The 14,286-nt window shown below is 39.2% G+C and overlaps 1 protein-coding gene across 4 annotated transcripts in view; it reads right to left on the bottom strand.

Moving 5' to 3' along the window:
• Positions 1–14,286, bottom strand: part of UGGT1 (UDP-glucose glycoprotein glucosyltransferase 1) — an 88,333-nt gene that overhangs the window by 52,424 nt on the left and 21,623 nt on the right. For all 4 annotated transcript variants that reach the window (XM_075938346.1, XM_075938348.1, XM_075938349.1 and 1 more), the window contains exons 9-17: positions 14,125–14,225; positions 13,229–13,328; positions 10,144–10,204; positions 8,172–8,263; positions 6,980–7,130; positions 4,024–4,143; positions 3,308–3,393; positions 2,743–2,878; positions 1,718–1,849 (exon numbers count right to left, since the gene is read on the bottom strand). In XM_075938346.1, coding sequence (XP_075794461.1) covers positions 1,718–1,849; positions 2,743–2,878; positions 3,308–3,393; positions 4,024–4,143; positions 6,980–7,130; positions 8,172–8,263; positions 10,144–10,204; positions 13,229–13,328; positions 14,125–14,225 — 979 coding nt within the window. The remainder of the gene's footprint in view (positions 1–1,717; positions 1,850–2,742; positions 2,879–3,307; positions 3,394–4,023; positions 4,144–6,979; positions 7,131–8,171; positions 8,264–10,143; positions 10,205–13,228; positions 13,329–14,124; positions 14,226–14,286) is intronic.

The following is a 14,286-nucleotide window of genomic DNA, read 5'->3' as shown; positions in this document are numbered from 1 at the left end:
GGTGGTTTTAAGGAGCTGACAGCCAGTTATGCACAAACAAGTGTCCCTCTCACTGGAGTAAAGGGGGTACTCTCAGGCCTGAACAGTGTGAGAACTGTCACAAGCACCTCTCCCAAAACAGGATCTTCTTTATGTAATACTTTCAGCATTGTCAGACAGAGCAGATATTTACCAAAACCATCTTAGTGTTTTTCCTTTAATCCCTTTACAACAGGGCTAATCAAGGTTAAAAGTTAGGACATGATATCCTTTGAGCAGAAGATCTTGCAATTTTTAAGATCTGGTCTCAATCTCCAGAGTCAGGTAAAACCTCTTGCAATGATTCTTTCAGCATCTCTCTCTCTCCCTCTCAACAAACCTTTCAGAGACTAACATTTTTGTATATAAAAAGGGCTTTGCTTGAAAATCCAAATCCAGTAATTAAGTATTTTTTGTGAGGGGAAAAAGTTGAATGGGTCAGAAGCACCTAGTCCAGTAGGGATACAAAGAACAGCCCAGTTTCATGGCCTAGCTTGATTTATCATCATCTCTGCAACCTTTGAAAGTTTTAGACAGCAACTGCCTTCCCCAGTGCTTCCGCTTTAAGCCTCAGAATTTTGAAAGCCACCATTCCAATCTGCCAAAAGAGGCATCCCAATTATGGTGATTAGCGGATACCATTTACTTGTTTTAGGGAAATCCTGCCAATGGCTGCCCTGCCATGCCCTGGGTCAGTCAAGACCTGGGGGGTAGGGGAATGCGTGAAGTAATTTGCTACTCAAAGCAGGCTGACCGCTCCCTCCGCCCACCAGAGTGCGGGGTGCCTTGGGGGAACCACCAGCCATTTTGAACAGTGAATGACTTTGCTTACTTCCCCACCGGCAGGTCCCAATTGGCCTGGGGGTAGAGGAGCGTGTGAAGTCTTCTCCCCTTGCCTAGAGGCACCTAGAGGGAATCACCATTGAAAACGGCTGCTGGTTCCCTCTAGGTATCACGTACCCCTGGCGGGGACGGATGGTGGGGGGAAAGACTCTAACTGGCCAGGAGGTGGGGGAGTACACAAAGTCTCCTTCCCCTGCCTGGGCATACAGTGCCAGAGGGAACCGCCCCTTCCACCCACAGTCCTGCTCTTTTTGGGGCAGATATGGCCTGCCACCACAACCCACAATTCATGAAGTGGCCCCCTGCAAAAATTATTGCCCACCCCTGCCCTACTGGTTAACCGGAATCAGGTCCCCATTAACATCCCCAATACTCATAGTACCTGTTTATTAAAAATGACCTCAGTCCCTATTTGTGCATGTGAAGGACACATTAGTAATAAGTATCAGAGGGGTCGCCATGTTAGTCTGAATCTGCAAAAGCGACGAGGAGTCCTGTGGCACCTTATAGACTAACTGAAGTGTAGGAGCATAAGCTTTCGTGGGCAAAGACCCACTTCGTCAGATGCATGCATGCATCTGACGAAGTGGGTCTTTGCCCACGAAAGCTTATGCTCCTACACTTCAGTTAGTCTATAAGGTGCCACAGGACTCCTCGTCACATTAGTAATAATGAGCTCTGCCCTATTACACCAGAGAAAACATTATTTGGCAGCTTCATTCTGGGAAACTTTTGCAAGTTTTTCAAGTGAGAGTTCCACTGTGCTCAATATCCTGGCTGAAATCATATTCAGTAAATGGTATATTAAACCAGTGGAGCACCAGGACAACAATGCTTCATCTCACAAATTTCTTACCTTCCTGTTTTGATCATAAGCAGAATCAATCCCCAGAATGCTGTTCACTTCTACATAAGGGTACTGCTTCTCCAGAACACTAACCACATGTTCAACCTGCAGCTGATCTCCAGTTTTTACTTTGTTGTATATCTGTGAAGGAAAAGCAAATGCATATTTATAGCCATGACTGATTTTTTCCCCCCTTTCTTTCACAAACACAATAGCTATATTCCAACTTCTAATATAGAATATTTATGGTGTCTTATTTATGCGATAATAGATTATGTATAAATGCAAGCCAAATGATAAATATTGCTAGTCTTGAAAACTAGCCTGCAATACTTCCATGTAAGTATTTCCTAACCTCAATATCGGCCAGAATGGCAATCATTTCTCGTGATTCAAAATCTTTTCAGAAAACATGTAAAGCATGCTTTACATGTAAATCTCAAAGGCATGCTTCTCTGTAGTATAGTTTCAGGGTTTTTGCTTACAACCTTTTGTTTACAGGAGGCTGGCATTGCCCTTTTTTTTCCATTTTAGTGTACTATATATCATCTCTTTGATTTCCAACTAATCATTAGTGTATGAAAACAAATCTGAGGAAAAACAAAAAGCAAAAGTCTGAGGCCTCTAACAATTTAACTCAATTAAAAAAAATCCACCTTGTTATTATTTTAAGTTAATATGAGCGCACAACATAAGCTTCAAAGGAAAAATTATCTGGCAGGAGTGGCAGTCTCTACTAAAGAAAACCAGAGATCTACAACAGTAAGTGGCATAGCAGGAGAGGACTGAGATGCTGGGGCAGAACTAAAGAATGGGAGGTAGGGTGACAAAAACTTGCATAGGGCTGTCAATCCTCATTTTCATTAGCAAAATTTTTACCAACAAAATTTTAAAGAGAAAAGGTGTTTTTACAAAGTGCGCTTCATCAGATAGTAGAGTCTCAGATTTTCAGAAATAAGATTTTTCTTATTACCCTATTAACACAGACAGTCTCTCTTGTACAACAGATCGTCAATGTGCACATGAACACTTACAGATATAACAGTCTGGAATGCATAATTAGTATCCATTTCTTGTGAAACATAATTAAATGCTCTAAGAAGAGCAACCCCAGCATCTTGTAGCCCATCAACATCTTCGGAGTCATTAACCACAAACACCAAACCAATCCTGTGAAGAGAACATGAACCTGTTATGCAGATAAAACCTCAGTGAAGATTTTATTTATTTGTATAACAAATAATACAGAACAGCCAATGATTATAAAGATCTTATGCAAGAGTTCTTGTAGGTATGTTAATAAGCAGACTTGAATAACTAATGCAGGGACTCTACAGAACATTCCCCAGGGCTCTCCTATTCTAATCCTTTCATGTCCTCAAGTCAATCACGTTTTGATAATTTTGTTCTCCTTTTTCCCCTACTGTTTTTTGCCTTCTCCATTTTCTTTTGTTCTGTTGGAGGGATTGGCTTTCCTGGGCCACTTTTAACAGTTGAAACTTCCTACAACATCCCTGGTGGCTAAAGATGAACACTTTTTAATCATCATAAAATCCACAAAAGCTACACCAATGCCCTCTCATGAAAATGTAGCATTACCTCAGTGGGATGTGGTTGCTGAAGAACATCTCAGCCACATTAAGCAATTCTGCTGTACTCTCATGGGAAGGATCCACTATAAGAACCTTTGGGTAATTACAAAATAAAGGTTTTTACATTAGTTTATTTCACTAAAAAATCCAAAACACTGGTTCATGGTTAAGACAACTTGTTTATTCATGTTTCACTGCAGAGATACCATCAATATTTTACCCAAAGTGATTTTCCTAGAGTCACAAAGGAAGTTTATGATAGAGCAGGGAAGTGAACATGATTTTCTTGAGTCTCAGCCCAATGTCATCCTGCAAGGTGCTCTAGATGAGTATAACATTTTTACATGTGGCAAGTTCAAGAAACCTCATTAGCCATCATAAAATATTAGCAAGTCATGAAAGTGGCATTTAAAAACGTGACACTCATCACATCTACAGAAAAACACTGTTATAATAATATATAATTAAGATCATAAGAGGTCATTATGATCATCTAGTTTGAACTCTTGCATAATGTAGGCACTAGCATTTCACTCAGCAATTCTTACATCTAACCCATTATTTTTGGTTGAGTTTGAGATTCTCTCTTAGAAAAACATTCAACCTCAGTTTAAAATATTCAAGTGATGAAGAATTCATCACACGTGTATGGAAGTTGTTCCAATGCTTAAATTTCCTAAATTGAAAAATGTGCACCTTTTTTCAAGTTGGGTTATTACTTACAAAGTTGTGAAAGTTTTTCCTAATTTGTCTGATTACTCCAGGAAAGGTGGGTCGCAGCAATTCCTGCACACTGGAAGGCCAGGAACTGTATCTACTATCAACTTCAAGGTTGTTGATCCACTAAAAAAAATAAATAATTGCTTGTTAAACTAGTATAACTTGCAATTAGTTAAAGTGAGAAGTCTGAAATAAATAAAACAAGCATTGCATTTAAGCATTTTAGTTTAATAAAATCTGATTAGGCCTGAAAAACACCAACTGAATTTGGTTTGTTAGAAATCAGATTATGAATCAGTTTTCCCCAGTATTGCCATGTCTTATACCATGCATAATTTCAGATTTTCACTCCTCATATTTTCCATTTTTCCCTCCTATAGTGCTGCAAGACCTTATCTCAAAGACATGACAATGGAATAAACAATAATGTGAAAGGAAAAGCAATGACGGTCCAGCCTGAGGTGAAGTAACAGTAGAGAAGTGTTTGATTTTTTGATCCTTTAAAAGAAAGTTATCTATAGTTAATAATGCTCCACAGGGCTGCACAAAGTATATCAAAGTTTTCTGATTTTAGAGAGATAACCTAACCAAAGGTCAAAAAGTCTTTACTACACAGTGGTGTTTAACTAATTTCTCAGGTATTAAAATAATGCAGTATCAATTCTGGTTTTTGGGAGGCAGGTTTTTGGACAATCCATTTCTCATCACATCGTAGATATGAATGATGTCTTTTTTCTAATTTTTTGTGGCTTGTCTCCCATTTTTAAGTTCCTGCAACAAAAATACCTTACTAAATATCCAGTGCCGCTAATATCTCCCTTAACTTGTTTCTTATGCTTCTGTTTGCCATTTTAGAAATTATACAGCATTTGTCAGCTGGCCACTCTCCCGCCACCTGATCTTATTTTCTTAGACAATCCAGTAATGTGAAGAAGCTAAGCACAGTACTCTCAAGTTGTTTGTTTTCAAGCAGTTTGCTCTTTTATTGCTGAAGATGTTTGAGATGTTATAGATCACAGAGTAATTACATGCTCTTTAAACCACTTAATTTATTCCAGGGCCTGAAAGGGTTAGATCTTTACAACAGTAAACTGAAGCTGATGTTAGATCACAATGAACCAAACCAGCAATGACACCATCTACCCTGAAAGAGAGGAAAGCTGTCTAAAAATGTTGCCATCTAAATTTATTGCAACCTGAGATAACCCTCAGAAATGAAATGCAAAATTAACATCAGACAGTTGAAACAGAAAGAAAAAACAAGATCACAATTTCATCATCTCATTTCTGCCCAAGATTATTTGTAAACAATGCGGAGAGCTTGCCTCAGCAAAAAAATGTAAAGTTACAAATTTATTCAAGGACAGCCCTGAGGGATAGGTTAGGAAACCCTAAAGTTCTGAGCTAGTAGGCAAGGGTTAAGGGTAGGAACAAGAGTCAGCTGGGATCATTTCCAGGAAAATGTTCTAGAACATAAGAGAGGAAATCAAGAACCGGCTGCTTGGAGCAGTTGGAGAACTGCACAGCTGTGCGGCAAGAAGCTAGCTTCCAATCAAGGTGATTCTTCTAGAAACTATATGTATGATCTGTCCTAACCCTGAAGACAGTTGGGAAATCAGTCTGATTGTTTACAGTAGAAAGAAAAATCTGTGCTCCCCCTTGATCCTTCTATTCTTTGTCACTGTGGACTCTAACTTGGTGAGCAAGAGAAATACCGTCTCACTGTCATGTTTCTGAAATACTGTCTTTAAAGATACTGAAGTTCACTTTCTCAGTTGAAGAGGGAAGCTTGGGACTTGTACTTTGTTCTTATACTTTATCAGAATTATATTCCAATACCTTGTGAGCAATCTAGATGTTTTCCAAACCAGAGGATTCTCTTCTATATTGCTTTGCAATGAAATAGGTAAACTTGTTTTTCCAAAGAGAGTAATTTTTCTTATTCTCCTTTCTATTAAAGGCTAAGTCCACATAGTGCTCCTAATCTGAGTCTCTAACAGCTTCATTTTAGTTAGAAAGCAAATTATTTTAAACTACAAGTAGTAAGTGATTGACTAATTTGATTTTTATTCAGTTGAATTTGCTGTCTATAGAAATAAAGTTGGAGAATTCCACATCTAAAGGGGCATTATATAATTTCTATATATATCTTCCAACAAAGATGTCAAAAAGAATTCTGCTTTCAAGTTGTGCTCCTGTAGGCAATTCTGGTCAGAAGCTGGATTTCTCCTCAGCTATACCAGCTGTTTTCAGGCATGAAAATATTGCACTGGATTATTGGGTTTCTTTTTCCCCCGTTTCCTGTGCTCTACTGGATATCTTATATTTTGTAGTTATTTCTTTTACAAGGAGCAATCATGAAGCCTCTCTCTATGGTGAGCTGTGCACCACTTCATCTCGCACTGCCCTCTCCCTAGCACCTTATTCAAACCTTTTTACACACACGCTTCACCCTCGCCTAATTCCTGCTATCCCTCTCTAATATCCTCAATCTCCCTCCTCTCCTTATTGCTTCCTTAATCTCATTTTCCCCTCCGTCCACTACATTTTCCTTCATTTTGTTCTCTGTAAGTTAAAGAGCCATATACCACTCACCTGCTCACACTCTCTCTTCCTTTAACTCAACGCAAGAATCTCTCTCATATTAACTTACTTACCAATTATGCTTCTTCGTTTATCATCACTCCATTATTAGGCAGAGCCTGATACATCTCTACAGTCTGTATCCCAAAGGGTTTACAATCCAGTATACAGAGCCTCATGTCAATTAAATTGTAACTTCTTCGCAGTGGCGACTGTGAAGACTGTCTTACTCTGCATTCTATGAAGTTCTAGTTATTCATATAAATAAGGAACGACACTGCACTTGTATGATGAGCTAAAAAGGTGCAACTAAAAGCCACAGACTCAAATAAGATTTTTGCTAGACAGCCTGGCTCTTGTAAGAAAATGTACTCACTGAAATAGCAGGGCTTCTGATATCCACAGCATAGTCTGAATCTGATGGCTGGATGTTTAGCTTTAGAACATTATGCAAGGAAAGGCCCTCAATTCCCAAACTGTGAAGTCCCTCCATAACATGAGCTTCATTGCGCAATATATCAAACAAGCTAGAAGGAATACAAATCATTCAGTATCATGCATATATTAAAATACAACTACTGATTTGCTGCAACCTAAGCATTACCAGATTATATTACAGTACAATCATTATAAGAGTCTACAAATATTTCCACTATATAAATCAGTTTTCTATGTTAAGCATCTCACTTATTTCAAAGGATATTTCTCCCAGAAAAATCATTTAAGTCCAGTGTTACATATCAGCAGAAACACACATACACACACAAAACCAGACGTTCAGAGCTAAAATCTGGCCCCAATACAGCAGTTTTCAAATGGACATTTTTTCAGAGATTTAATTTCTAAGAACGGATATTCTGCTCTTCTCTTAAAATGAATACGTTTGACAGATGTCTGATTGACATCACTAGATCCCAAAACTGTTTCACAGAACAGGTTAAAGCAATGCGGAGCAGCAGGGAAGGGCTGACCTTGCCTTGATTAAGGTTCATTTGTCTCCATTAGTCCTTCTGCTGAAACTGCCAACAAGAACATCAATCGTAATGTGGATTTTAGGAAGTGACACTGACAACCAGCCATCAAAAGGTCTGTTACCACTGACTTGCCCTAGTTTTAAAATCCTAGATTACGGCTAACAAAAGAAATAAGTTAACTGAACAACTAATGACTAGGTCTTAACTGTATACAAAAGGAATAATGGTAAGAGAAGAATTTGTCTTTGACACCTGGGGAGAACAAGATACACAGGATTCAGCTAGAAATCTTGGGAAATGGAAAAATCTTGGAAAACTTTAGCATACTCTCAGCAGGGGGCATTAATGATGCCATGACAACATTAACTCCGTATTTCACTTGCTAAAGGGATAAGTAGGACTTACATTTATCATTATAATCCTAATATTTTTAAAATGCATGAACAAAAGTAAATTTAGTATTTCACTCTGCTGAATTTACAAAAAAAAAACACACTTCTCCATAAATAAACTTAATAGCAGTATACACATGAAGTAACACTTTCAAGATTCTAAACCAGAACAGTTTTGTGAAGAAAGCGTACAAATTCATACCTAAATATGTCCTGTGTGTCTAAATCTATGTGCAGTCCATTGATGAATAAGGCAGAATCACCAGATTGCAATCCTAATGTTCCTTTGAAGTACTAAAGGAAAAAGTGTAACAAAGCTATTAGACAAATGCTAAAAACCGAGTTAAAGTCACTGTTAAAATGTAAAAAAACAAAAAAACTTCCACAGCATTTATTCTGCAGTGTTTCAAATGTATGAAACGTTCTCACCTTTGTATGTTAATTCCATTAAATGCACCCTATTACTTCTATACAATAGCCTTTTGGTGACTTTGAATCAGAACCACATTTAGGAGTGTACAGATGACAACACACAAGATATATAGCTATTAAACCAACTAGAGCAAGCCAACTGCAAACGCCTTGTGTTTACCCTCAAAATAATCACATGCTCATTTACTGCACTGAGACCAACAATCCCCTTCTCCATTCAGTAACAAAAGTGGAAAAATTATTTGCTCTGAAGTCAAGTTTCACAGGCACAGAAATGCTGTAAGAGAAGAGTCAGGCGCTATGTTTAAAGTGCAGTTTTACTGAGAGATTTTATTTGTGTATTGTCAAGTGCTTTTGCATAAGTGAGATCAAGAGGTATTTCCCTATCCAGAAATGATGTTCCTAACTGCCAGTTCAATGTGGGATTTGACAATCAAGCAGAGTCCTTGCTGCCTTTTACATCATTTCCCAACAAAGCGTTATTAAAAGTTCCCTATTTTCTACTCCCCAAACTCTATCTTTCCTAAAGGCCAAACTTGCCCAACAACTCAAACAGCTCTTGATTATCATTCCCTCTATATGTACAAATGTTTTTCTTGCTGTACGACAGAATGCCTCCATCACTCTCTCTGGTTGGTGAGCATAGCGAGCAGTGGGCACAGCCCCTAGTAATCCAGAAATATGCCGAAGCAATGTGCGTCTAAACTTCATAGCTTATCTCCAAATGCTCTTTACATCTTGGGAGAAACCCGGATGGTTACCAAAACATACACAGCCAGAAACTGTGCCTCAACTTCCATTCAAATGAAGACATCTTTCCTTAAAAATCTACAAGTTAACCAGGATGACTTATTGAATAAGGGCACTGACACAGGGTTCAGAGATTTCCCCCCGTGCCAATTCAGGTCAATGGTGAGTGAAAGCAGTTTGGGTGTTCAAGGGTCTACATGGGTTAATCAATTGTTTCAGTTCAGTCGTTAGTGGACAAGCAATCACCACAAATTCACCACCGTAACTGACAGTTGCTGGCAGTCTTAGCAGAAAAACTAAGGACTGAACTGGTGTAGAGACCAAGTTACAACTGCCCCCAATGAATGTAATCCCTAATTTACAGAACATTAAGACACTTCACAAAGACACAGCATGGAAAGGGTAAGAGTAAAGTCTGGTTGTGACAGGATGTGCCTGGAATTGGATTGCGTCTTAAAACAATACAGAAGAGAGACAAACTCACTATGCAGGTGAAAGGGGCTGGATAGCTTTCCCCTCACCCTTGCCCTGGTTTGGGACTGCCCTACCCCTGAGCCTCCCACACCTCAGGCACCTTTTAGGGAGGGCAAGGTGGAAGCTGAAACTCCCTCCCTCAATTAGTGGAGGAGCACTGTGGCTGTTCTCCTTTGTCATGGAGTGAGGAGAAAGTGCACAGTTTGCTGCGTTCCTCACCGTGACTTGAGAGCACAGAGGACAGACCAACCTGGACCTGACGCAGTTGAGGGACATGCATCCCTCCCCCGGCTGTGCCCGCTGGAGCAGCCATGGAGAGGAACTTCTCACCTGGCCCGAAAACTGCTGCGGGGGGGAGGGGAGACTGAGGTTGTCGTCTCTCGCTAGGGCAGCCGGCACAATGAACCCCTCATCTCCACCCCAGAGCAATGATTTAAATTTAAAAAAAAAACAAGAATTAATTGGGTTAAGGACCCAAGCAACAGTGAGTAAAGCTTCTAAGTTTCTATAAGCATTACCTTTTGGTTCTCTTCAATTTCTGCTCTGAGTTCTGAGGAAACAACTGTTTTCGTTATTGCTCTATGGAAACGAAACAAAACATCACATGTAACGGTTGCAGGCAATCCTCTTTTCCACATCCCACCTCTGCTGTCTTGTTACCCCACCCTGCATTCTTTAAAACAAGTACGCTCTTCAGGGCAGAAATCTAGAATTATCTGCAACAAGAAGTACATAACACACATTTGGGCACCATTAAAACAGTAATAAGAGGATAGGCCAAGTAAAAGCTTTTAAAACTTACTCTTCTGTACAGTATTATCCTGAAACCCTACCCCAGGCAGCAACCACCACTTACAAGACTGAACTTCAACCCTGGTATGTACAAAGCCTTAATTTCAATACAAGAAGTCATAGTAAAGTGAGTGCAATCACCATTTCTCTACTCATGCATTTTAAATTTTAATTGGTGCATAGGGACCTTCTCAAATATCAACTCATTTTGTACACAAGTAGTAGTTATAAGAGGCAATTAAGGACTATTTTAATGTAACACCTATAGGTTTCATAGTGTAGCAATTAAGAGTCAGAACGCTGCACACCTGATCCTTGCCAGAATCAGTTTTTAAGCATTCAAAGCCACTAGAAATCCAATTTCTATGCTTTCAGTCATAAGTACTGGAACTTGAGGGGTGAGGTGAGAGGGTGCTGCAGCAGCCCCTGGCTTGAAGTGATTTCTATAACATAAAAGGTTCACAGTTTGGATCAATGGCTCTAAGCGTTCCTATTACACAAAAACGTGCCAACCCCCCTGTTTTTAGCAGAACAGCAAAGATTTTATCAACAGAATACAAGACCCTTTGAAAATTTTCATATTACAAAAATAAACTCAAAGCAATGGTGGAGTCAGCCAACATTTAATGGGTAAGCTAAAAAGTAGTTGGTGAAAATCAATATTTAATTACAAAACTAAGGATATATAGCAGATGAGTACGTGTACATAACTGTATGTCTGAGCATCTCTCTGCCATGCTTTGGATTTTTGCTAGTTCTCAGATGGTAAACTCTTGAGGTTCTACTTCTCTGTCACTACAGAGACCAACACAATGCAGCCTTGATTCTGACCATGGTTTACGAGCACTACCATAATACAAGTACTAGATTACATACAAAAAAAGTTAAAAGAATGTTATAATTGAAAAAAATCAAATGTTCAAAAATTGGGAAATGTGACTTTAATTCAGCCTCCTTGTGAGTATGCAATAGTCTTGGCAAACATATGGGAAGCCTGTGGCAGAGCCAGGAATAGAATCAAGTTCTCTGGGATCCCAATCCAATACAAGAGAACATGTCTTCCCTTTCTGTAGCCTTTGCTCATTCTGTGAAAGGAACAAATAGCACGAGAATGTAATTCAAGTCTATACCGTAACTCATAAAGGGAAACTGAATGCACATCTCAGGAGCCAGAATGTGTGCCAGAGTAAGGGGAAAAGGATATGAGATTGTGTTTAGTAAGAGCAGCTGTAAAGTGCACAAAATTATCACTACCAGCCACTGTAAGAAATAAGACTAGAACATGTGACCCCCTTATGGTGCCTGGCATACCTCCCCCTACATCAAAAAGGCAATAGTAGCTACTGCATCATTCCTGTCATCCAAATAAATGTCTCTAAATTGCTCAGGGAAACTAAGCTAGCAACCTTGTTTAAACACATTTCTAATCACAGCACAGTCTGTCTCCAGATTTTCACAGAAGGCTAGTTGCCAGGAACAGAGCAAACACCCATCCTCTAACATCAGATATGCCTCCTTAACCACTGTGCCAATTACCAAGGCATCTCTCTTGGTGCACAGTGGGAACTGGTGCAAAAAAATAAAAACCCACCTCTAACGTGCATTTGAGGCTCCTCAGGTGAGATCACAATATGAAAATGGCTCAGAGCAGAGAAAGGATGCAAATGACATTGCCAGAGTTCCATTAGTCAACTCCAACTTCCACTGAAGGACAACACTCACCTAATGTTATGGTAAGAACATAAAAACGGCCATACTGGATCAGACCAAAGGTCCATCTAGCCCAGTATCCTGTCTGCCAACAGTGGCCCATACTAGATGCCCCAGAAGCGGGAACACAACAGGTAATCCTCACATGATCCCTCTCCTGTCATCCATTTCCAGACAAACAGAGGCTAGGGACACCATTTCTAACCATCTTGGCTAATAGCCACTGATAGACCTAACCTCCATGAATCCATCTAGCTCTTTTTTGAACTCCAATAAAGTCCTAGCCTTCACCACATCCTCTGGCAAGGAGTTCCACAGGTTGACTGTGCGCTGAGTAAAGAAAAACTTCTTTTTGTTTGTTTTAAACCTGCTGCCTATTAATTTCATTTGGCGACCCCTTGTTCTTATATTGTGGGAATAAGTAAATAACTTACTCTTATTCACTTTTCCCACACCAGTCATGATTTTATAGACCTCTATCAGATCCCCCCCCCCCATCTTCTGTTTAATAAACTGAAAAGTCCAAGTCTTTTTAATCTCTCTTCATATGGGACCCGTTCCAAATGCCTAATCATTTTTGTTGCCCTTTCTGAACCTTTTCCAATGCCAACATATATTTTTTGAGATGAGGTAACCACATCTGTACACAGTATTAAAGATGAAACAAAAGACAGGACTATGCAGCACTTTAAAGACTAACAAGATGGTTTATTATGTGATGAGCATTCGTGGGCCAGACCCATTTCCTCAGATCAAATTGTGGAAGAAAATTAGCATGACCATATATACCAAAGGGATACAATCAAAAAAAGTGAACACATATAAAATTGACAAATCTCTATTAGTATTAAAGATGTGAGTGTATCATGGTTTTATATAGAGCCAATAAGATATTCAGTCTTATTCTCTATCCCTTTTTTATGCTAAAATATCTTTCCTAGGGACACGCTCTCATGTAGAAGACTTGTTTATTTTTCAGCTACATGAGATTCAAGAAACATTTATTAGGTCTTCTGCTATTAATCATGATGAATAGAGGACAAAACATTATTAGGAAAGTTATTAAATGGGAAGACTTCCCGATGTTCTGCACTGAATTACCTGGCCTTTGTAGGAAAGTTCTGACTGAGGTCTTTCATTACTATCAGAGCATCCACAGTGGGAGCAGCCAGGATGCGAGCAGCAGTTTGAAAACTTAGATCTAAAAAATGAACACAGTTAACCCAAGGATTGTATATTAAAAATAGCAACATATTTAGTGCAAAACCAATTCAGTTCACAGAACTACCATCGTCATGTCACACAAAGGCTTGGGATACAAACAACCATTTCAGAGGATAATCTGTTGTATGTGGAAATCTTGAAGGTTTAATTTTCTGTGTGTCACTTTGGTCTTCTTCCTGATCTATAATCTTTAACAGCCAACTTTGTATAAATGGCTTCCTGAAATACTGTATAGTCCCTACAGATAATACCAAGAATTCTAGTTCATCACAGACATGTGGAACCGTAGGAGACTGGATGAATAAATTTACTTTGGAGTAGGGATGTTAAATTTTGTTTAATCAGCTAATAAAGTAGTCAATGGAATTTCCATTGACCACTTGATTAATTGAAAAGGGGGGAACTGCAGAACCACAGCAGGGTGAGCTGCTGGCCTCGGGAGCTAATCCTGCTGCGGCTCTGCCTTTTAAATGTAGTAAGAACCAAGTGTCTGCACCCTGCATGAGTATTTGAAGATGAGCAATATAGTCATTATGTAGAAGGAAAACTTCATAAACCCCTTAGTTGGTATGGAAACTTAACTGAAACTATTAACTTAACAGAAACTATTCTATTGCTACTTCCCAAGAAGATGTAGACTGAAAGCTGCTGGACATTCTAGGCATTTACAGTTAAGAACACCTTCAAGAATACCCTCCTACAAGCAACGAAGGCCCATGCAAGGGATATATTTTTTACACAACTAGGAAGAAGCTTTTCCACACATACACTACCTTGTAACTGCCATACTTTTAAAGGTGCCATTTCATTGGTGCTTTCAATAAGATGCTTTCTAAGCTCCTTCAATTCTTCCTTCAAGTCAGGATACAACTGCCTGATAGAAGAGACACGGACCTTCGTTAGGGCTAGATCAGTGAAACTTAAGAAATTAGCAC

The sequence above is a fragment of the Pelodiscus sinensis genome, chromosome 10, assembly GCF_049634645.1.
Source record: "Pelodiscus sinensis isolate JC-2024 chromosome 10, ASM4963464v1, whole genome shotgun sequence".
In the NCBI taxonomy this organism is placed as follows: domain Eukaryota; kingdom Metazoa; phylum Chordata; order Testudines; family Trionychidae; genus Pelodiscus; species Pelodiscus sinensis.
Note: the sequence above shows the minus strand (reverse complement) of the source record. Positions and strands in the feature narration are given on the sequence as shown.